At 37.8% G+C, this 23,295-nt stretch overlaps 2 protein-coding genes across 2 annotated transcripts in view; one reads left to right on the top strand and one right to left on the bottom strand.

Annotated features, from left to right (window-relative positions):
* LOC128743855 (angiotensin-converting enzyme) overlaps window positions 1-23,295 on the bottom strand; it is a 257,876-nt gene that overhangs the window by 31,354 nt on the left and 203,227 nt on the right. The window lies entirely within an intron of this gene.
* LOC128743859 (serine protease snake-like) lies at window positions 6,487-7,711 on the top strand. The gene is made up of 4 exons (XM_053840541.1): window positions 6,487-6,596; window positions 6,670-6,708; window positions 6,777-7,298; window positions 7,363-7,711. The coding sequence occupies exons 1-4, from the start codon at window positions 6,539-6,541 to the stop codon at window positions 7,689-7,691; spliced, it is 948 nt and encodes a 315-aa protein (XP_053696516.1). The 5' UTR covers window positions 6,487-6,538; the 3' UTR covers window positions 7,692-7,711.

The following is a 23,295-nucleotide window of genomic DNA, read 5'->3' as shown; positions in this document are numbered from 1 at the left end:
AGTGTCCAAAATTGTAAATGGTACATGACTGGGTAATGCGCACCAGAACTTCGCAGTATATTTTATACATAGAGCTATAAAATAGATCCCACGGAGGCCCCCAGCCTCTTATTTAGTAACTCCCATCCCTACCCAAGCAGCACACATTTGGCACTTTTAGTTGTAGCAACTCATTTATCACTAAAATTAGTCACAAATCAGTTGCCAAAACCGGTTTGTAACATCTGTGCTACTAGGGTACCTCCTCGTGTTACCATCCGGAGTACTTTGCTTAGGGAAAATCGGATAACCGGTGGAAACTAGAGTCATATGCGGACAGGGAAGGAGGCACTCATGCGAATGCTGCTGTAAACTCTCCGGCTGCAAATGACGGATCTAGGTAAAAGCATGTTCAAACGAACCTGACAATACTGAGAACCAGAGCAAAGGGTCAAAACCCAAGTAGCACACGTTGTCACAATTGAGTCGCAGCGGCTGATATGCGACAAATTTAAATGTAAAACTTCGGTTACAGTAACCTAAAATATAACAGTTGTGTAACCGAAATAGCGCAACTTATGTAACTAAATATGGTTACATTAACAATTACTCAATAACCAATATGTAACATGTATAGTTACAAAATGGTTACTATTGAAGTTAGACACTGTACATTGACTTTCAATTGGTGGTAAATTAGTTATCTTGAAACTTTTATTGCATAGCGAAAACAATGCAGCAGGTTTATTATTTCAATCTATAGCTGTCAACGTCAAGCAGTAAATTTAACTGTTGAATATAGAAGAGTGTATAAATTTCGCTTGTTATTTCAACACAAATTTTAATGCAGTTTCAAATTTATGATGAAATGCATGATTCTAGCTTTGAAAAATTCACGCGCTCTTATTTAATCTAGCTTTTCGTTACTTACTTCTTCGAAAAATTGATTTTTTGTAAAACAAATATGTACAAATATAAAAATTTTAATCTTAATTTTCTGATTTTTAAAATTTTAAATTTTATATTCTTAGCAATAATGAATTAGTGAAGCATTCACCTAGAAATCATTAAAAAACAAATTGTTTTCGCTATCACTTAGTAAAATTCATAGCCATTTTGCCTTTGGTTTTAACTACTACACCATCGTCCTTGAAGTTTTGTATCGTTTTCGGCATATTGCATGAAATGATTTTAAGCAGACATTGTTCATAGATATCGGGAAAAGGTGTTTTTAGTGATTGTTGTGAAAATAAAGTGTTAATTTAATATCAAAGAATAGTTTCAGTTTGAATAAAGCAGTTTACCAGCAGTGTTAATCATAGAAGGTTACATTTCAGTTACATTCTAGTTGCACGTAACCTTAGCCTTAGACCTGGTTACGCTATCGGTAACGGTAACCAATATTAAATCTTTTCTAAGTTACACTGTAACCTATTTTCATTGCCGGTTTCGTTTCGATGTAACTTGATCGTTTTGACGTTCGAGAATAATCATAATTTGTTTACTTAATACCAATCTCTGTGCGGAGAGGATTCCAAGTACCATCAATTAAGTAAATAAATGCATTTACTAGAGCATTTTAGAACCCGTGTACCAATTGTTTATCTTTACCACTAGTAAAATTCTTGAGATCTAGTTTTTGCTTAATCCGTTGTGTTTACAAGCAACAGTGAACAAGTGGTGGCGAAAATGTTACTAGCCGACTTTTTTTTACTTCGTAACTGCTCGTAACGGAAAATTAACTGTTTTGCAAGCTGATGACAGTTTGGAAAAAGGTTTCATTTGTGTCACTTGATAACTATTTGGTAACTCGTAACTGAAAGGTGACTGTTTTGCGATGACCAAGTTGTTGACAGTTCGAAAAAAAGGTTTCAATTTGGTCATTTGGTAACTACCTGGTAACTTTTTGAGATTTTTGTCACTAGAAAACTAAAAAGTAACTATTTTTAATTTTATGTAACCTAACTCGTTACAAGTATCCTAAATGTAACTGCTGTGCAACCTTTTTGTATTTTTTATTTTTATGATTAGTTACAAGTGCTACTTGGGAAGCCCCTAAAAGGAGAATGGTTTTAATAGCTGTCATTCATGGCTATAAAATAAAAACGTGAATGGATAAACCTCTAATCCCTGGTGTCAATAATCAGTGGCCCTGATGTGGCGGACTTTTCTTTCCCCTCAACTCGTGAAACTTTTTATGGTTAACAAAATAAAAAATTCAAAACTTCTAGGCACCTGCTGCCTTACATTGGGCAACACAACAGCGTTGGACATAAAAAATGAAAAAAAAAGAAGATTTTTTTACCACAACAACACTTCCTAGAATGCTGAACTTGCTACTTCCAAGGTGTGAAACTAATATTTTGCGAGACTCGTTCAGACATCGCACTTTGGAACAGCCTACCTCACGCAATAAAGAGACTAACATCGTTTTATAGGTTCAAGAAAGAAACAAAAGTGGATTTTTCTCACTAATCGAGTAGTAATACATACTTTGACTTGAGGAGTCAACCGGAATCACTAGGAGGAAGCTCCTGAAGGTCTGATACAATATTTATGTATCGTCCACGTGATAGTCAAACAATATAGGGTTTAAAATACGGTGAAACGTTATAACTTTCCATGTTGCAATGCTGATCACGAGCCAGTTCCTCCGACACCAGCCAACGAAATCATTTAACAAAATTGCAGACGACGACAATTTTCCATGTTGCGAACTTCTGAATACAATTTTAGATCATCAGCGTATACTAATTTGCAGCCAGATGGTAGTAACAGCGTGACGTCGTTGAAGTATAACATGAATAACAAGGTGCCCATGTTACTTCCTTGCGGCACTCCTGAATTATTGGTAAACTGCAATGATATACATGCACCGACTTTAACGCGTAAGATTCTTCCACGAAGGTATGAACTTAACCATTGAGCAGATCGACAAGAAGCTCCAAGTCGCGAAAGTTTACGCAGAAGTATTCCGTGATCGATACGATCGAAAGCGGCTTTTAGATCAGTGTAAATGACATTAATTTGAGCTTTCTGTTCCATCTTCGAGATACATGATGAAGTAAACTCCAGTAAATTAGTACATACATAGAGATGTAATACTTCGTCCGGGAACTAACCGGGAATTTATGTTGCACTCTTCGAACAAACAAACCATCACGTGGGCTAAAGCTGGTGCAGCGAAATTGGTTGTTTCATGGAAGGATCCTAATGCTGGAAGGGAACTCTTATAATCCCGGAATGCGCATAAGTGTCTCTGCCTGTGGGTCCGCCCAATCCCTTTTGCATACATACATACAGTAAATTGTTTCTTATCTGGCGTTCGTCTAGATAATTATTTTTGCGTGAAAATCAAAAACTTCAACTTTGATTGAGTTTACTTTTATAAAAAAAGTGGAAGGTTGTTTTTAAGACTCAACCGCCGGTTTAACGTAAGGCCAAAGCAAAGCCTGGGTGCTTATTCCGTGATCGAAATTTGACCTTCTGTTTTTATACGACAGACATCGCAACCAGCTGTTAGAATACAGGACAGTGCAGGGTCAGTGCTACGATCCTATAGACTCTGACAGCCTCTCCCAGCCGATATTCGAACATACGACGACTGGCTTATTAGGCCAGCGTCTTATCTCGAGGCCAGCTGGAAGGCATAACGATTAACGGGCCTGTTTAACGTACCTGTTTAACGTAGGACTACGCAAAGTTGATGCAATAAAATGTTGGTGCAGATCACAAAAAGCCTGCGGTACTGTTCATCCGTTGTGATTCCTCAATAATCTTCAGGCCAATTAGCAGATTTTTGATAATTGCCTAGCTTATAATAAGTACTAGCACCTTACAAAAAATTAATCTCATTGGGTTTTGGACTCCTGAGAAACTGCAGCTGGTAGATTGCATCACCTTTTGCTTTATTTGAGGAAAAGTGTTTCTGGTTGATTTAAGGTGAAGATCGTCAGAGGGCAGTTGCTTTTTTGCTGATTTCAGTACTTGTTTCCACTACCGTTTTGTTATATGTTAAGTTTATGCTGAGTTGCTAGTAGTAGGTAATAATCTGTTAGGAACAATTATGAAACGTAGAATCGCGTGTCCATGTTTGCGGTTGAACTAGATCCGACAGTAATTCTATCACATAAAATGTTGTTTACGGTGAATTTTATTATCAGAGAATTTTATAAGTATATTTTCGACACTCTACGACCGTTAATTTAATGGCGAAAATTTTTGGCCAATTTCGTGCTCAACGTAAATATGGCATCACTCCCGTTTCCTTGGTAACGTATCAACAACGACGGTCGCGGATTCGGAATTGCAATCGAAACGAAGTAAAGTTTTTCATATCAATTTAAGTGACCAGTTTGGGCAAAATCATTATAATATCTTACCAGATAACTGTTCGGATGGAACGGCCGAAAAAAATTAAAGAAAAATCGACGGCGAAAAAGTGAAAAAATAGTGATGAATTTTAATTGGGCAGAAATCTCAGTATTTAGTGTAAGTTATGCCCCAAAAAGTAATAGAACCTATAGAGTCCAATGTTTAGTGCTTCGAGTTGCAAGTTCTGATTACGGCTAGCAGGTTAGTTGAACTAATTTAATTTTTTTGTGATGGTTTCCTGAGTCTATGGGAGCATGTTGATACACTGAAGAAGGGAAGGGAAGGGTGATATTCGGTGCCATACTGTCTGCCATAAACGGACTCTGACGACCTTGTCCTTAATAAGGAAGGATCCTGGTTAAAAAACTATTTTGCTAAGCGAAGAAATTAAATAATTTGAAAAGGCTGACTGATGATTCATAGAGCTGATTAACTAAAAGATTAATTTAGAGTAAGTGTATTTCGTAACAACCTTGGTAGCTTCAGAGACAACCAGCTTACCCAATTCATAAGATGACAGCAAACTAATAGAGATCTAAAGCCCGCGAGAGGTAATCGTGAAGCAGTTTTGGTAGTGAGCCATTCCGGAAAACCTAGCGACAGTGCATTTGAAGATATCATTGATTAAATAGTTCATGCTGCTGATTATCTATTGAAAAACACTGCTCTAGCTCTCCTTAGGGCATGACTTATTCATTGCCATGCCCTTCTTGGTCAATTTCTCATTAAACGTTGGTGTCATCCTAACGATGTGATGATGCAATTTACGTACAACATGCTGCATAGAAACAGATGATGTGATGTGTGAATCAGATGATTGATTCAAACAAATTTTCAATGTCGCTCCTTTTTTCTAATTTTTTCCGTTTTATCAACGACGTGGCTAGAGGGTGTTGCCTGTAGCAACTTAGCAACATAAACTAATGAAATGATGTGCTGAACTAATGAAATGATGTGAAAACTATGGTAAATTTATAAAAATTGTTCAACTTTACGTGCAAATTCCAGGAATTACTTGAAAAATTTAATCTTTTGATGAAAACTATACGAAAGACACATCTTTTGAGGTTCGTATTGTATGCCGTCCATAAAAATATATTCAGAATTGGTTGAGTTATTAGCGTTTGAAATCTATTACTTTTTCGTGTCACGATTATCTTTGCTTTCGTGCTTTCGTATTAAAGTAAGACGTAGTACTACGTCAAAAATTATCATTAACTTAATCGCATCGTTTTGCATCCGATAAAGTACCTTAGTGTACTACCAGAATGTGCGTGCTTGTGGGACAAATCTAAAAGACCGTGCTGCAATTCAGATAAGATCCCCATGTTTTACTCTGTTAATCTATCCGCAACTCCTCCACGATATTACCCAATTGGGTAGAAAATCTCATACTACCATCCTCAATTGGGATGCAGCACCAGTCTGAGCTAATAAAAGAAGCAACACAAAACAGACAGGTTCTTTGCTAGATTCTGACAAGCATTGTGTTTTTCATTACGTTACATTACAGTATTGTTACAGTATTGTTGTTCAAATAAAGATCATTATCTCACAAAAAAAGCTTCAAAAACGTGCCAACATAAACTGTCACTGTACACTGTACAGTATTCAGTGGTGATCCATAAAAAAACCCAAGTGCTTGCGCACGGAAGCATGTCACCACTGTTACACGGTTCCGTTGATATCTGCAGCTCATCTTGCTACACACCCCACACTTCCTCTATGTAGTACAATACCACACCGCTGCTCTGCTGCTGCGCTGCGTAGCAAACCTGTTCGTCATTCATGCTACGCCACGAAAACAAACTACGCTGCTGCCGCTGCTATCGTCTTTGTCGAAAAATCCCACCGAGTAAGCCACTCGGCTGTGTGTCGGGATCGGGATCCCCGACCGCACATCTTGAACCGGTTCTATCCCGTTTCACCTGATGTTTTCGTTGCTGTCCGCGAGTATGTGTGTGTGTGTATGTGCACGAGTGTATTCTAGCTGACCATTCTCGCGAACGCTGACCATTCTACTTAAGTCAGCGTCAAACAGAGTCAGCGCTAGCCGCGAGAATAGGACGATTGTTGCTAGTAGCATGGTTCGACCCTGACCGTGGCGTGGCGAAGATCTCGCGCGATTAATCGAATCAACAAACAATCGGCCCAAGCGAAGGCACCAGACGCAGTATAGTCCAAGATGCTGCCATTGAGTTGTCTCGTGTTTTTGACTGCTGTCTGTGCCGGTGCAGCTCAAGGTATACATACGCCTTTGTCTCCGAGAACGGTGGTTCCGGTCATTAATCCGTCGTAAATATTTAACCGTTACAGGCTTTAATTTTCCCGATGAGGAGCGGATTTCGGTGAAGAGTAAGTTTTTCGGAGTGATTAATGGTGGACAGAACAGTTAAATTAGTTCGAATGTTGATAATTTCCAGAATGTCACGAGTATCGCAAGCTGACGATTAAGACCTCAACCATCATAACGTTATCGCTTCGGCCGACGGCAATTAATTACGAAGATTACAAGTGTCCCAATGCGATTGAGCTGATAGTCGGTGGGGAAGCCGCCCGAAGAGGGGAATTTCCGCACCAAGCACTGTTGGGTTATCCTTTGGATAGTGACACGCGAACCATTGAGTTCCGATGTGGAGGTTCACTGATCAGTGAACGGTACGTGCTGACGGCAGCCCATTGTTTTACGAGAGGCATTCCGACCGTGGTGCGACTGGGTGAAAGTGATTTGACCGACGAGGATGACGATCAAGTGGATTTCGACATTGAGGAATTGAAAAGGCATCCGGAATTTTCACCTCGCCGAGCTTATCACGATATTGCGCTGATAAAGCTGGCTCAGGATGTGTTTTTCACTAAATTGGTTCGGCCGGCCTGTCTGTGGACAGGCTTCGATCTGAATATAACCAAAGTGATAGCGACCGGATTCGGAAAGACGGAGTTCAGTAAGATCAAGATTGGAATTGACTTTAAATTTTTTTGATTTTTTATTGCGTGATATCGTTGTAGCCGGTGAAACCTCCGACATTCTGAGGAAGGTCCAACTGGATGTTTTGGAACAATCCGAATGTATTTCATTGAGTAGGGACAGGAAATTCACTCGCGGAATAATCGACAGTCAAATTTGCGTGGGAAGCCAAGAAGGTGCCAAAGATACCTGCCAGGGTGATTCAGGAGGACCCCTGGAGACGGTGACCGACCATAGAGGGTGCGTATTTCATATTGTGGGAATCACGTCCACCGGCCTGCCCTGTGGTTATGGAAAATCTCCCTCGATCTACACGAGAGTGGCGAGCTACATAGACTGGATTGAAATGGAAGTTTGGGGATCCAATTGACTAAAATCGTTAGTTTAAGACAGAAGTAAGTTATAATAATATAATATATTCACTTAAGCATCAAAACGTTTTCATTCTGCATCTAAAATTCCAAAATGCAGACGGAAAAACTGGATATGCAAATGATTCATCGATGTGCGTCACTCACTTTCTAACTTGTTTTACGGCGTTTCAAAATTCTTGTGCGGCAGACCAAAGCTTCGTGTGAATCATTTCGAGCAAATAAAACTGCAGAAAGTCCAACAATTCAACAGCTTTGCTGTTGTATTCTTCCGCCACTGTACCTCTAGAATAAACAAGCGGCGAAGCTGAATGGTTTTATTCACGATATGCTTGACCGCTCGAAATTGTTGAATCTATTCACAACTGAACGATAATGCTGCTAACTGACTAATATCATCAGTTACCATTTGGCTAAAAAAAAAAACGAGTGGCATTCTGCAGCTTGAAGCTTTCAAGAAAAGTACAACTAACTTACGCGTTAGATTGTTGAATGATCTTACGATATATGATTACTTTAAATAACCCTGTAATTGAGCACTTCAAACTCCATTGTGTAGATTTTTTTCCCACACTCACTGTTTGCGGAGAGACTCTATTCACCTCACCATATTTTATTTCAATGTCGCTAAAATATAACACCAAATTAATCTAATTTGTTATTTCACCATTCGGTGCACTAAAACGTAGAATCAAGCAAGTTTGATTAATTATGCTCCACAGCCGGACCGTTGCCAGCCTGCCGGTGGCCAGTCAAGCCTAAGTGGAACATTTCAACATTGAAAACTGAAAGCCGTCGGACAGATGGCAACGGCGGCGGCGGCGGCGGCCATCATGTTGACAAACGGCAATCGCACTCACTGCTGAGTAGTGTACGGCGAATTACATTATGGCAGTCCGGGCCAGTTATGCGGATGCACTTGCATTCCATTTGGGGAAGTATCGAACGACACCGAACCGTCGTCGTAGCACAGTATCAAGCTACCAAGCAGCACGCGGCGCACGCTTCATGACCATAGTTCTGAACATGTTCAAGCTTGCCTTACAAATGGGGGGGTCTGCGCCTGATCGACGACGACGGCAGCGAAGACGTTGCGATCGCAAACGATGCGATCTATCACCGTGCGTAAATTGTACCCTTGGCATAAGTTTGAATGGGTGATTGAACATAATTAAACTGGCAATTAGACGACATTTTGCGTAACGGTGCGACCGGTTGATACGATCTTGCGCCAGCCGGCGATGGCGATGTTGCAGAACTTGTCGTTAATTTTGAATAGATACGCGCTCTGGTTGCGCTTGTTGGTCTCTTGTAACGAGAAACAGCGCTTTGCTGCTATTTATATGTAGCAAGTGCTACGAAGTATGATTGTAATGATTTGAATCAATCACTACTTACGAAGAACGGTATATCGTAACGCAATAGTTCATTTCGAAGGTTGTGATTCTCTTCCAACGGAACCCGAAGTTGTCGCCGAAAGACGAGACAAATCTGCGATGATATAACGACAATGGCGTCCTCGAAGCTACAGCCGATTTAGTAGTACTGGCAAATCGAAGGAGCAGGGTGGAACTACAAGCGACGCGAATTGCGATTTTCAGCACACCAAACTGCAAACAAGTTTACCATCCATTGAGCTGTTTGCAATCTTCAACGGTCCACACCCGTAATGTTCATGTCATCTGCGTAGAATAGTCTGCATCCTTCAGGTATTAGGTTGTTGATAAATATGAAGGAAAGAAACGATCCGAGGTTACTTCCTTGTGGTACATCAGAAAGGTTTTAAACGCTGATTTCGGATCTGTGTAGATGGTATCAGCTAGAACACCTTCGCTCATGTTTACTAAGTAGTATGACGTAAACTGTAGTAAGTTTGTAGAAATCGATCTTCCAGGAAAGAAACCGTGCTGATTGGTTGAGATGTAGGAGTAGGATTTAACTGCTTGCATCAGTTACCTACTAACTAGCGTTTCCAGCAGTTTTGATTCAGCACTTAGCGAAGTTATACCACGATAATTACGAACTAAACTGATCAAAAGTCAACCCAAAATGAAATAAAAAAAGATGTAACAACGAGACAAAACTGATGTGAAAAATTGCACGGATTGGAAAACAGGATATAAAACGTGTTCAAAAATTATTTATTGTTTGTACATTTTTTTCAAATGGCACATTAATAACACAAAAAATATCTTCATTTAGATTTCATTTAAAACTGTTTTAGCTGTCTTTTAGATTCTTTCCAGATTTTTTATGGGGCATCCACTTCTTTTGGGCATCTTTTATACTTCTTTCAGACCTCATCTACACTTATTTTAGGCGTGTTTTGTACCTCTGCATTACTTTTTTTAGACTCTCTTTTGACTTCTTTCAGACTTCTTTTTAAACTCGTTTAGACTTTTTTAGACTTATTTCAGATTTCTTCTTCAGAACTTCTTCTAGACATCATTTAAAACCCTATCAAGCAGTTTGAAAGGATAGATTTCATTTAGAATTATTTAACCTTCTTTCAGACTTCTTTTAGTTTTCTTTAAGGCTCTATTCAGACTTATTTTAAACAACTTTTCGGTTACTTTTAGACTTCTGTCAGATTTCTCTTGGACTTTTTTAGGCTTCTTTTAGCCTTCCCTTCGATTCCTGCCATACTTTTTTTAAAGTATATTTTAGTTTATTTTCAAATTTCTTTTAAGCTTATTTTAAACTGCTATTAGACTTCTTTTAGCTTTCATTTAGATTCCTGCCATAGCTTGCCTAGTTAGCCCCGGGGTACGATGCTGGCCCAACAAGCCATTCGTCGTATGTTCGAATCCCGACTGAGCGGTGTTGCTATAGAGTCAATCTTTGCTTCGTAATTTTCCTGTACTCTAATAAGCGGCTGCGAAGTCTGTCGATAAAAAATGGTCAGGTGCTTAAGAGGACGTTTATACCAATGGCTTTGCTTTAGATTCCTGCCATACTTTTTTAAGTCTATTTTAGCTCTTTAAAAAATTTCTTTTAGATTTCCTTAAGACTTCTTTTAAACTTCTTTTATACTGCTGTTTAGGCTTCTTTCAGGGTTCCTTTGGACTTCTTTTAAACTTCTTTTAAACTTTTGTTGGGCTTCATTTAGACTACTTTTTGATTTCTTTTAGACTTTGTTCGGACTTTGTTTAGACTTCATTTAGAACTTTATTTATGCTTCTTTTAGCCTTCCTTCAGATTCCTGCCGGAATTTTGAAGATTGTCTTTCGAGTTCCTCATGACTTTATAGATTTTTTAAGACTTCTGTTAGATTTCATTTAGGTGTCTTTTAAACTACTCGAAGATTTTGAGAATTTATTTAAAGCTATTTTAGTCTTTCTTTAGACCTCTTTTAGACTTCTTTTAGACTACTTTTATTTAAACTGTTTGCAGAATTCGTGTGGACTTCATTTAGAACTCTTTTAGCCTTCTTTTAGATTCCTTCCAGGAAATGACTATTTGCAGAGTTCTTCTAGACCTCTTTAAGAGTTTTTTTTTCAGACTTCCTTTAGTCATCTTTAAAACCTCTGTTGAACTTTATTAGACTTGTCATAGACTTTTTTAAAACTCCCTTTCGTCTTATTTCAAAGTTCTTCTAGATTTTTCTGAGACTTCTATTAGCTTCTGATGGACTTCATTGACACTATTTTAAAAACAATTTAGACTTCTTTTAGGCTTCTGTTAGCCTTTCTTCAGATTTTTGCCGGCATTTCAAGACTTCTTCAATATTTCTTTAAGACTCCTGCTAAATTTCATTCAGAGTTATTTTAAAATTCTTTTAAACTTAATTTAAAACTCTTTTTGTCTTTTTTTAGATTCCTTCCAGGAAATGACCATGTTTAGACTTTTTTAGACCTCTTTTATAGTTCTTTCAGACTTCTTTTAGATTTCTTATAGACTTCTTTAAACTTCTCCTAGATTTATTTCAAACTTCTTTTAGATTTTTCTTAAAATTCGTTTAGACTTCTGTTAGATTTCATTTAGACTACTTTCATATTTTTTAGACTCTTTTAGACTTTTTAGACTGCTGTAAGCTTCTTTTAGTCTTCTTTTAGACTTCCTTTAGACTTCATTTAGAACTCTTTTTACCTTCTTTCCTTTCAGGAAATAATTATTGTTTTTTTCAGAGTTCTTTTGAACTTTTTTTAGACTGCTTTTAAATTTCTTTTGGACTTCTGTTAAACTTCTTTTAAACTTCATTAAAACTTTTCTTAAGCTTACTTCAAACTTCTTTTAGATTTTTCTTACTACTTCTCATATACTTGTTTAGACTTCTGTTAGATTTATTATGAACTCCTAAATTTAGTCTTTTTTGGGCTGCCTTTGTTTAGACTGTTTGTAAAATTCATTTAGCCCGCAATGTTGCTTTTGAAACAACATAGTAAAAAACATCCCCAGAGTAAATTATGTTTACCGCCTTTAAATAAGTAAGTCTTCTTTATAAATAATTTTTTTCAGCGTGCGCACTCTTTTTGCCTGCTTTTAGATTCCTTCCAGGAAATGACTACTTTCAAAATGCTTTTATACCTCGTTTAAACTTCTTCCAAATTTCTTGTTGACTTTAATTAAACTTCGTTTAATTTTCTCACAGGCTTCTTCAAAACTCCCTTTAATGTTATTTCGAACTTCTTTTAGATTTTTCTGAGACTTCTTTTAGACTTCTTTTCAGACTACTTTCATATTTCTTTTAGACTTTTTTGGACTATGTTTAGTCTTTTAAACTTCTTTTAATTTTCTTTTGGGCTACCTTCAGATTGCTTGTAGAATTCTTATAGACTTCATTTAGTAATCTTTTAGATTCATTCCAGGCAAAGAATATTCTTATAGTTCTTTTAGACCACTTCTAGAGTTCTTTCAGGCTTTCTTTAGACTACTTTTAGATTTCGTTGGAACTTATTTTACATTTCTTTCAGACAGATTTTGGAATTCTTTTGTAGTTTTTTCAAACCTTTAGACTTCTTTATAGTTTTAATTTTTGACATTTTAAATTTTAAAATCAGATTCCTTGAATCATCACAGGTATAAACGTCCTTCAGAACCCTTCTTTATCGACAGACTTCGCAGCCGAGCTTCTCTTAAATTAAATTTATTTTAAATTAATGAACGAAGGCTTTGTTCCCTCTCAACTCTCCGACTTTTTGATTTTTCAGGTTTTCCAATATCCAATATTTTCTGACATTTTGATTTTTTGACTACATTTTAAAACACACTTTTGGCGGACTATCGGCCCAGCTAAATTTGAAACACCGTGCTAGTCTCACAAGCCAGTTGTTGTATGTTCAAATCTCGGCTGTGCGGTGCTTCTGAAGTCAATGCACTAGTCCGGTAATTGTCCTATTGTGTTTTATACACTTATTGCAGAATTTACCTCTTAACTTTCAGACTTCATGAGCACTTTAAACTTAAAATAGAAAAGATAGTACTCGGAGATGATTGAGTGAAACTCGAACCAAATTAAGACAAAGTTCAATTAATAAACGAAACAAACATAATTTAGGTGAGAGTAAAAAGCAGCAAGAGTATTGTACAAAAAGTAAAAAGTCAAGGAAAATTGAGGTAATACTCTTACATAGAAATTTCCTTTTAAATTCTTATTCTTATTCTTATTAATACCCTCACAGTCACAATAATGGATTCCTGGAAATAATTTTAATAATTTCTAATCACAGAAATATTTCAAATTATTTGCTTTTCAGTATTGACATTTGCGAAACATCCGAGATATCTTGCAAATGTTAAATCGGCCAGGCCAGCTGTGAAGTATTGACGCAGAGACGATTCATTAAAATGAATCTTGTTTGAATAAGTTATTCATACATAGATACATTTTTGAATCTACAGGGGTAGAAGAAACGGGGACGTCTCGTACCAACCGCTTCTGATTAATAATTAAGTTGATTAAGTTTTGATTTTCGTTGGGAGTATTTGGCTAGTAAAGGTTAATTAATACTCCGGACGCTCGGGGATGGGACAAGTACATTTACTTACTTGCCCTTGGTAAAAGCCTAGGTTATAGCGCCTTTGGTCGCTCTTAATGGCTACTTCGGACCCTCAGGGATGAACTTATGGCATTAACCACAAGCCAAGCTACAATAGGCCAAGGTTATAGCGCCTTATTTCGCTCTCTGAAAATAGATTAAACACGCTATCTACCAAAATTATATAAGTGCAAATATGATTTTTGAAAAATTGTATTAGTTAACAAATTTTTCATAACTGAAATTGCTACAATACTTATAAGGTTCCATTAGGAAAAAAATATAATGTATGAGGTGTGGTTTATACATCAGTTTTATAATATATAAATACACATATATAAATGTATAAAATATATCTAGGGGCAGGGTCCATATTTCCAACATCAGTTTGGCGCTTTTTTCGGCCACATGAATAAACTATGCACTGTGCCTTGAGCGATGCCGGGAATTGCATATACAATTATCAATACATCAATACACAATACACACTTCGGAAGCAATTAATATTTAGACCGATCTCACCACAGTTTGCCTTTGTCGGATCTCCTATATAGCATTTTGTTAATGAAATGGTTATCCTGATGGGGTTTGCTTGAGTTTTTTTTCACCAGATAATCTTCCACTTTCATAATAATTTCGATGAATTGTGATTTTTGTTTGCAGTTTTACACGACGCAGCATGAACCATTCATTTTTTTTTAAATTGATGGAATGACAGCAAAAATATTCTTGTAACTCGATCATGGTTCTTAACATCAATTGCCAATCTAGTTCTAGTGAGTTGCTATGTACAACTCTGTCCATTTAGGACTCTTCGGAATCACCCCGCTGTGGCACTGTTGCCCCACAAAGCCTTTCTTCACTGTAGCATCTAATTTTAACTCCGTATCCGAATAATTCCTGTCTTCAACATCCACTCAGCACAAAATGACAACTTTTTTGAAAACGAACACATTTTAATACTTAAATACTATTTTTCTGAAAAAAAAACTACAAAAATTCAGAAGTGAAAATTTTTCACGCCCGTTCGCGTCCGCGGGTTGCTACGATCCTCCCATAGAAATTTCCTTTTGAAATCAAATAAACTTTAGTTAAAATCACCCCATCGGCAGGCAACCATGTTTTCGCCGCCAACATCTCGTGTGTGCGAAAATGAGATAGCATGTCAGCATTGCGTTTCACTCAACTGCCAGCAGTCTGATTTGGGCCCGCTGTCAAATTTTGAGCCCAGGACATGCTGTCGCTGACGTTCACTGCAGCTCGATATAGAGATGTCGATGGGCTGGTTAAAATGAAACTCAGCAGGAGAAATTTACACAAAATCGAGAAAATATTGGGCTCAGATTAAGATAAAACTATGTTATCGCGGCTTTATTTTAAACTCATAGGTAATTTAGTGTTTACTGCAGAAATTTGGTGCCCCATCTTCTGTCAAGGCGTCATAACTAGTGTTATGAAGATAATGACATATATATATATATATAAAACCACATTTATGTGTAAATGTGTTACATTTCAAAATCCCAGTGATTGTATATAAATTATTTTTTAGTCAAAAACTAATACCACTAATATGCAAGTAATTATCTGAACCGTTTTCATAGGCCACAATTAGTGTAAATTGTTCCCCGTGCCGTGGAAAAAACCGTTTACTGCAAAAAAAAAATCCACACCTATAGGTCCTCCTGATTATTGCCGCGATAATTCAATCATTTGCTTCAAAGCAGTGATTACGAGCCTCGTTTCACTATTACACCGAACAATTTATTCCAATTACCGGCTAAAGTGCTCCACTAAATCACACCTGATCTCACGTTAGCATAAACAAATCCACAATAATGCTTACCAACTACCGTAGTTTGGAGCTGAGCCTTACGTTCGTGTATGAATGGCAACCTGCGAGGTCACATAAGGTTCTACCATTTACTCCACAAACCTAACATTTCGCAGACCGCATATGCTGCCACTATCTCCCGGCTAGAATCAGAACAACCCACTTCGAACGGAGCTGCTGCTCCACCCGGGTCATGCATGCAAACACGGATGCATATGTATGGTTGCAATAAATTAAACACCAAGATAATTGTCTTTTGTTTGAAGTAACCGGGCTCATGCCATGCCAGGGTAAACTTACGGAAAGACACCACAAGAGTAGCTTATAAACCGCAACAGTTCCGTAAAGGCCAACTGCTGGCTGCCACCCATGCCATGGTTCGATTGGTTGGCTTCCCACTTGGCAGCGGTATTTCACCGCATGTAGGTACTGCCATGTGCACACACCCAACCCAGTAAAAGGATCCCGTTTCAGTAGCAACCTCCATTAGTGTCAGTTCTCATTTCTCAACTCATTTCTGTTAGGTTATTTTAAAGTAATAAATTCAGACTAGAAATTGAAAACTTATCTATTTCCTGAAGATATGGAATATGAATTGCTTGTTCGACCACTATTATAAGTATTGAATGAATTCGTGATTTAAAAAAAACTACTGCAAACCTAGTGGTTGAAGTTCTCATTGAATTCGAAGATTCACCGGTTAGCAAAGAAAACATTTTTACTATGTCTTTTGTTCTATTATGGCACCGAGGAAACTTTGTCCCAACACCGTCGCTTCGTGACTTGTTCTTTTCATACAATTCGAGACCCGAGAACTCTGCATCGCCGTCTGTTCCACCACGACCAAAACAGTCTAAAAACTATAAACGTGCCACGTTGATCATGATTTTGAACTCGTTTACCAAGCACTGCGCTGCTGGTCCATATGAGGCGCTGCTGCAGCTTGCACCCCAGTCTTCTGCGGCCAGCGGAGTAACACCAGTCGAGTCGACTGGTTCACAGGGAAAAATTATGCAACCATTTCGCCTCCTGGAGCTATTAGGCTTATTGTCCACTTAGCAACTAGCATTTCAACACAATAATGAACTTTTGTGCAATATTTCGTTTGAGCCGTTGCAGCTTTCTTTAATCGGTGCAAAATTTAAGCATTCCTTTCGGTATATTGATCCCTAGAGGGCTGCAAATCAATATCTAACGACATACTTGCAGTTCGCAAACCTGAGCCTGCGCCAAACGAGTCAATCCACTAATATTTCAATCGATTGATTTGGCTAATGAAGTCATTGTTGGTTGGACGCCGAAATTACATAATGATCGAGGAATAAATTGATCCATTTCGATCCAACCGCGATTCACAATGGTTGCAAATTAATTCGATCATCCTTGGGTGGACGTCTGATAGACCACATGCGTGCGCCGACCTACTTCGGGGAGCGCTTGGAAGTCACGCTTCACTTCGTTCGGAAAGAAAGGTTTACCGTGCGGAATTGCACCATCGCTTCGCATCGCATCGGCACGGACACGACGCGGTCCTAGTCCCAGTTAATAATCACACCGAAATGCATAAATTATCGTTTTCGCTTCGCGGTACGTTCGGAGCATGTCAAAGTAAGGTGCGGGTGTTGTCCGTCCGTTTGCAATATTTGCTGCATCCAGTGGAAGTGATTTGCCGTTTGCGAAGCTGTTGTTGAGTACCGAAATAAATAAATGATACAGCAGGGATGGTTGATATATGAGGACTAAAAAAGCCGTCGACAAGGACCAACTCCCGACAAAAAAGCACAAAGCTACATTTAGTAACGGCAGTACTTGTCGCAGTATTGCTTATCGCGAACTAATTGAAAATGAATTCCTTTTAGTTCTACTATAATTTGACTAACGTCACATATGCGCTTCTTTCGACTACGACTTGCAGGTTGCAGCCTTTTTCAGTGTGTGGTGAATTTTACTTATTTGGACCTCTCCCTCTCCTTGTGAACGAAAGTACGGGAGGTGACATAAGTGCACTCAAGTCAGTTACAAAACGATTGAACAGCAATGGACCGAGTACGCTTCCTTGGGGTACGCCGGAAGGAATAAGCAACATATAAGCAACGTCAGATATGAACAGAGTCGTTCAGTAATATAACCAGAATGTTCGATAACCAGAAGGTGTGGTACAATGTCGAAAGCTTTTGCAAAGTCGATATACACTGAGTCCACTTGTCGTTTTGCTTTGACTACTCTTGATAAAGTAGAGACGTAGCACATCAGATTAGTAATTGTTGAGCGGTTTCTCAACAAACCGTGCTGAGTCTCAGAGATGACTGGAACAACTGCATTGAATAGCGCACTGTACACATCAGTGAAGAGATGCTCGGTCTAATTCTGACTTGGAAGGAAAGAATCGTTTCCAAGATTTACGGTGTAAGTTGCGCAGGTTGCGCAATTTCGCTGTCCACCAAGGTTTGGTGGAAGCAGAGATGGATATTTGGTGTCTTCTGTGTGGGCCAAGATCTCTAATGATTCCACGGAGAGTGCTATAGAATACTAACAGCGCTTCATCCAACGATCTATTAGTTAATGAAAGTATCGTATCGTTCAGCATGTTGTAGTCGTACGCACGATAGTCAGGAATGAGACTATCGTTTCGATCGTGAGAGTGAGAGCTATGAGATCTATGTGCCCGGGAAGGTTGACAAAAATTTATCGTTCAAGTTGGCGAAATTACACACTTGTCGTAATCCCGCAAGAAGCAGGCCTTCGATTGTAACACGTTCGTGTTCGGTAGACATATTACAGAGAATGAGACCGCCGATATCGTTGTCAAACCGCCAGAGTAATTTAGGTAGGTTAAAGTCTCCTATAGATAGGACGGTATCACCATCCGAAGAACGATCTATAATGTAATGCACATGTGCAGAGCATGTTGTAGAAGCCGAGCATGTGGGGTGTAGGATAGGTAAATTTACCCAAATTGCAATTTGCTCGAGGTTTTTGCAGTTAGCCAGAGGCACACAGTAGCTTTTCAGGTGATTCTTGACGCAAAGAAGCACGCCGCCACCCGGAGAATGAAGACTGGTTGCCGGATTGCGAACACAACGAAAAAGCATATAGTTGGAGGAGATTTCGCGGCTATCAATGTGCTCGTGGAGCCAGGTTTCCGTTAGAATGAAAACTACCGCAGTTGAATGATTTTAATCCGCAAACCCCTCACGTTCTGATAATAAATCTGATCGGATGTAACCTTTGCTTTAACGACGGGCGATTGACGACTGGAAGAAAACTGTACTGGAACACGCTACTTGCCTGCGATAACGGGTTGGAAGACCTCCTTTCCATGATCAGCTTCAGGACCGGGATGACTGCAGGACGCTGGCGGCAATAGCTTGACTGAGAGGTCAGAAGTCAACATATTGCTAAGTACGATACATCTCAGTGGCCAGTTAACAGAGTAATGTTTGAAGTCATGTCTGTTTTTTGACCAGTCAACGAATTCTCGGAACAGTCATCCTGTTCCTGTCCATGAAGGTGCCATCAACAACATTTGTTTGAAGTATTTTAAATAAAATTATTACGTATATTATTGTGTTTTTCAACTCTACCTGGACTAATCCTGATTATTTGCTCTCTTTGTCGCTCTTTCTCTTTCTTACTACAGCAATCTTACTATGTCGTACTTTTGTACCACTCGCACTTTTAGACTGCGGTGTCTAGGTCTGGTGCAAAATACGGGATACATATTGTTTACCCAGGTAATACAAGATCGTATCGGAAAGCGCACATTGAGCCGTAGGCTTATCAATTTTACATTGAAGTTACATAATGATTGGAGTAAGACAAAGCGAAGTAAACAATACATTGGACAATGGGCAAAAACGAGCTCGTAATCCCAAGAATTAGAAGCCACCGGCTTGGAATCTTATAAGATACCTATTCTTATGCAAAAAATGCAGGCAATCGATTGGTGATGGTTTCATCCTGCGCAGACTGCGGGAAGTGGTCCGTTTTGCCCTATTTTCCCTAAAAATCACGGTAAAAGCCAACCAAACAGTATAAAAATTTATTTGCCCCTCATGAAACGAACTCAAGAAGCTTCCAAATGTTGTCATAACATCAGAAGAATCAAATTCCATCCATTCCATACTGTGCGAAATGCAGGTATAGTCCATTTTGCCCAATTCACCCCTAAATACATAGTAAAACCTAATTAGAGCGATTAAAACTAGTGCAAAGACAGGGGAATAAGCTTGAATAGTACCGATGTACTCGAAAGACATCAGGAGAGTTGATTGTCATCAATTTAGTACCGTGATGAATACACAATCGGTTCTTTTTACCTGATTCTCTCCTAGATCTACAAAAACACGTTCATTTGCTATTGCGTAAAACAATCGTAACTTTTCAACGATGGTGTCTTTGGAAAAGTTTATCAATAAAATACAGCGCATCTTTTCAAACTATCAAGGTGATCTTTTATTCATCTATCAAGGTGATACAAACTTTTGTTTTTTTGAATACGCCCAAAAAAAATTTTTTCTTCAGAAAAATTATAGAACACACTGAAATGAGCAATTTTGCTGAATATAGTAACTATCTATCTTTTGTTAGTTGCGAGATATAATGATTTATTTAAAAAGTACACTCAATTCTGCACAATAACTCCGCATCCAATTAATTTATTGATTTCAACTGTTCTCCAAAGTTATTCAGTATGATAAAACACACATTTTTTTGGAAGACTGTTTTTACCTTTGAGTTAGTTTTAATCGCTCTAATTAGGTTATCTATGTATATGGGGGTGAATTGGGCAAAATGGACTATTCTTGCATTTCGCACAGTATGGAATGGATGGAATTTGATTTCTTTTGATGTTTTGACACAATTTGGAAGCTATTTGAGTTCGTTTTACGGGCGGCAAATAAATTTTTATACTGTTTGGTTAGCTTTTAACATGATTTTTGGGGAAAATAGGGCAAAATGGAGCACTTTCTGAAGTCTGCGCAGGTTGTAACTATCACCAATCGATTTCCTACAGTTTTACCTTTGTTATACTATAACAGGTTTAAAAATTGGTCGAAAAACACGAAATTGATCCGAGGCCCGGAGGGCCAAGTCACATATACCAATCGATAGGGTTCGACGATTTGAGCAATGTCTGTGTGTGTGTGTGTGTGTGTGTGTATGTATGTAATGATTTTTTCTATCGCCTGTTTCTCAGAGATGGCTGAACCGAATGGTTCGCTATTACTTTTGTTTGAAAGGTGTTATTGTCTAGTAGATCACTATTGAGTTGTTTCGTGACACGACGTTTCGTTTAAGAGTTATAAGCAAAAATGTGAAAAATACGTGACACGGGTTTCTTCAAAACTACATGACCGATTTCAACGATCTTAGTATCAAATGAAAGCCCTTATTAAAGCTAAATTGTTCAGGAATTTTTAATTGAAAACAAACAAGTAGTTTAAAAGTTATGCTTAAAAAACCTGTTTTGACAAGGTAATAATTATCGCCTGTTTCTTAGAGATGGCCAAACCGATTTATGCGCTATTAGTCTCATTTGAAAGATAATATATCCTAATAGATCACTATTGAATGGTTTTTTGATTGGCCTTTTAATTTGAAAGTTATGAGCAACCGTATACACCACACCAAAATTTACAATAATTTATAATGATTTTAACCAAGATAATTTACCTAATTTCAATTATTTTAATATCAAACGAGAGGTTTTGAGAATTGGTTTTACCGATTAAAATATATTAACCGTCGAACACTCGCGCCAACTTTTGTAACACAGTTACTCGTGCGCACAATAGCCCCAAACCAAAGAAAACGTGTGCACTAGAGTTTTGACTGGGAAAACTTGATTTTAGGTTTATCGAACCTTTGGAAGAGTTTCTTGAAATTGAAAGCTCTATCGTCTGGTGGAATTTAAATTTTGATTAATCCCCCTAAAAGTGAAATAAAAAAATTATTTTTCTTCAGTGGGAATGTGTTGATTGATGTGTTCTGCAAAGTTAAAGAGCATATTATTACAGGAAATTTTGCTAAAGACAGTAACCTTCTATCTCTGCAGCGAAGATAGAAAAATCTTATTTATTGTATATGAATTTGTAAAATCAGTTTTTCTATTTTTGCTCTTTTTGTAATTGTTGCATGACTTTTTCATGTACTACAAAATTGTAGAAAAAGTAAAAATACACAACTTTTCTGAAAATAGTATACCTGTATTCTTGCTTGTTTAGGAACTGAAGAACTTTGATTATAAAGAATACCCTAATTTTGACTCCGAATTACTCGACTATCAGCAGACGGATACATTTTAAACATTTTACATTTGCTGATAGTTTTGCTGCATAAATTTTCCCAACAATTTAAATTATTAATGCATTGAATAATTATGATATTTTGCTCACAATAAGTTTGTTGAAGAATACACGTTAGTTAAACAACGATTTGTAACTTTATAACAATATGGCGTTGAAAAACCTACACGTGTTGTATAAAATACAACAGCGTGAGTTAATAAAAATTGATGAAAATTATTCAAGAAAACTCTATTGATGTGATTCAAATAGAATGGCATTACAGGAAACTATGCATAGTTCAAAAACCTATAAACTAGACCTTTACTAGACAATGTATATGCTAAAGGATAAGATTTCCTCTTACAACTTACTTTTATTTGCACTTACTCAGATTAATAACAACTTACTTATCCTTACTCAGCAATTTCATGATCCTTTTTTCATCAAAATTTAAAAGTGTTCCTATTTTGTTCAAATTTTGTAAACTTATTTAATTTTTAAAAATATTATGTAAACCAACGCACTACGCAACTACAACCAATAAATGAATTATTTTCCAAAGACGTGTCGATTTCTATCTCAAATAGCAAGTAAGACCGTATAACAAAGGTTCCTTTCACCACTAGGTGGATTAATTCGGGTTTTTTACATAGAAATAGGTATCTTGTAAGATTGCGGCTTCTAATTCTTGGGATTATGAGCTTGTTTTTGCCCATTGTGCATTGCTTTACAGTCGTGCATGTTTCCGTATACAATTTATGGCGACGAATTATAGAGTAGAGCTAATGATTGTAGAGAGGGGTATTGAGTTGTGTGTTCTAAAAAGCGATGTATAGATTGCAAGATAGAATTACAATAAATTGGTTGAATCAGCTTCTTCAATTGTGTGTAAGCAAATTCGGCGTATTTTCTGGACATGAACATTGCAGTAGCAAATCGAAAATAGGTAATTTGTAACCATAAATTTAAGAATCTAACCTTAACAGTATTTTCAACAACGTGTTCCGATTATTCGTAAGAGTATTTCAAACATTGTTAACAGGTCTAATCATCATACGAGACCGTTTTAGTCCATATTTGTATCCACGAAACCCATCCCAACACATAACAATCGAATAGTTTTCCACTGGTTGTTTTCCCTTCAGATACGGTCCGTTCAAATTACTGTAAAGGTAAACGTTACAATAAATGCCAACTTACAACCCGATAATGCATTGGGTATACCCACCTATAAGCACAGCTGTTATACCACCAACCGCCCTTGCGGTGTTCTGCACAGTTAGTGCCGGTGTATTTATCATTATCGGAATCAAAAGTCGAGAACTTCATTCCCAAATGATGTGCAGTAAGCGAATCTCCCGCATTTCCACTGTAATTTCCCAAGTTACTCAAAACATACTTCGTCTCTGCCCCTCCTACAATAAACCGGTTGTACCGCGCTGTGACAACTTTCCCTTCATAGTCCTCCAGTACAATATGTAGCTCATGAGGTTTACTATAC

Source organism: Sabethes cyaneus, chromosome 3, assembly GCF_943734655.1.
Source record: "Sabethes cyaneus chromosome 3, idSabCyanKW18_F2, whole genome shotgun sequence".
NCBI classification, from domain to species: domain Eukaryota; kingdom Metazoa; phylum Arthropoda; class Insecta; order Diptera; family Culicidae; genus Sabethes; species Sabethes cyaneus.
This window is presented reverse-complemented; position numbering and strand designations above follow the sequence as displayed.

Coding starts and splice junctions, on each gene's coding strand:
- LOC128743859 (XM_053840541.1), top strand. CDS start 6,539: ATGCTGCCATTGAGTTGTCTCGTGTTTTTGACTGCTGTCTGTGCCGGT. Junction 6,597..6,669: donor CTGTGCCGGTGCAGCTCAAG/GTATACATACGC, acceptor TAACCGTTACAG/GCTTTAATTTTCCCGATGAG. Junction 7,299..7,362: donor ATTCGGAAAGACGGAGTTCA/GTAAGATCAAGA, acceptor ATATCGTTGTAG/CCGGTGAAACCTCCGACATT.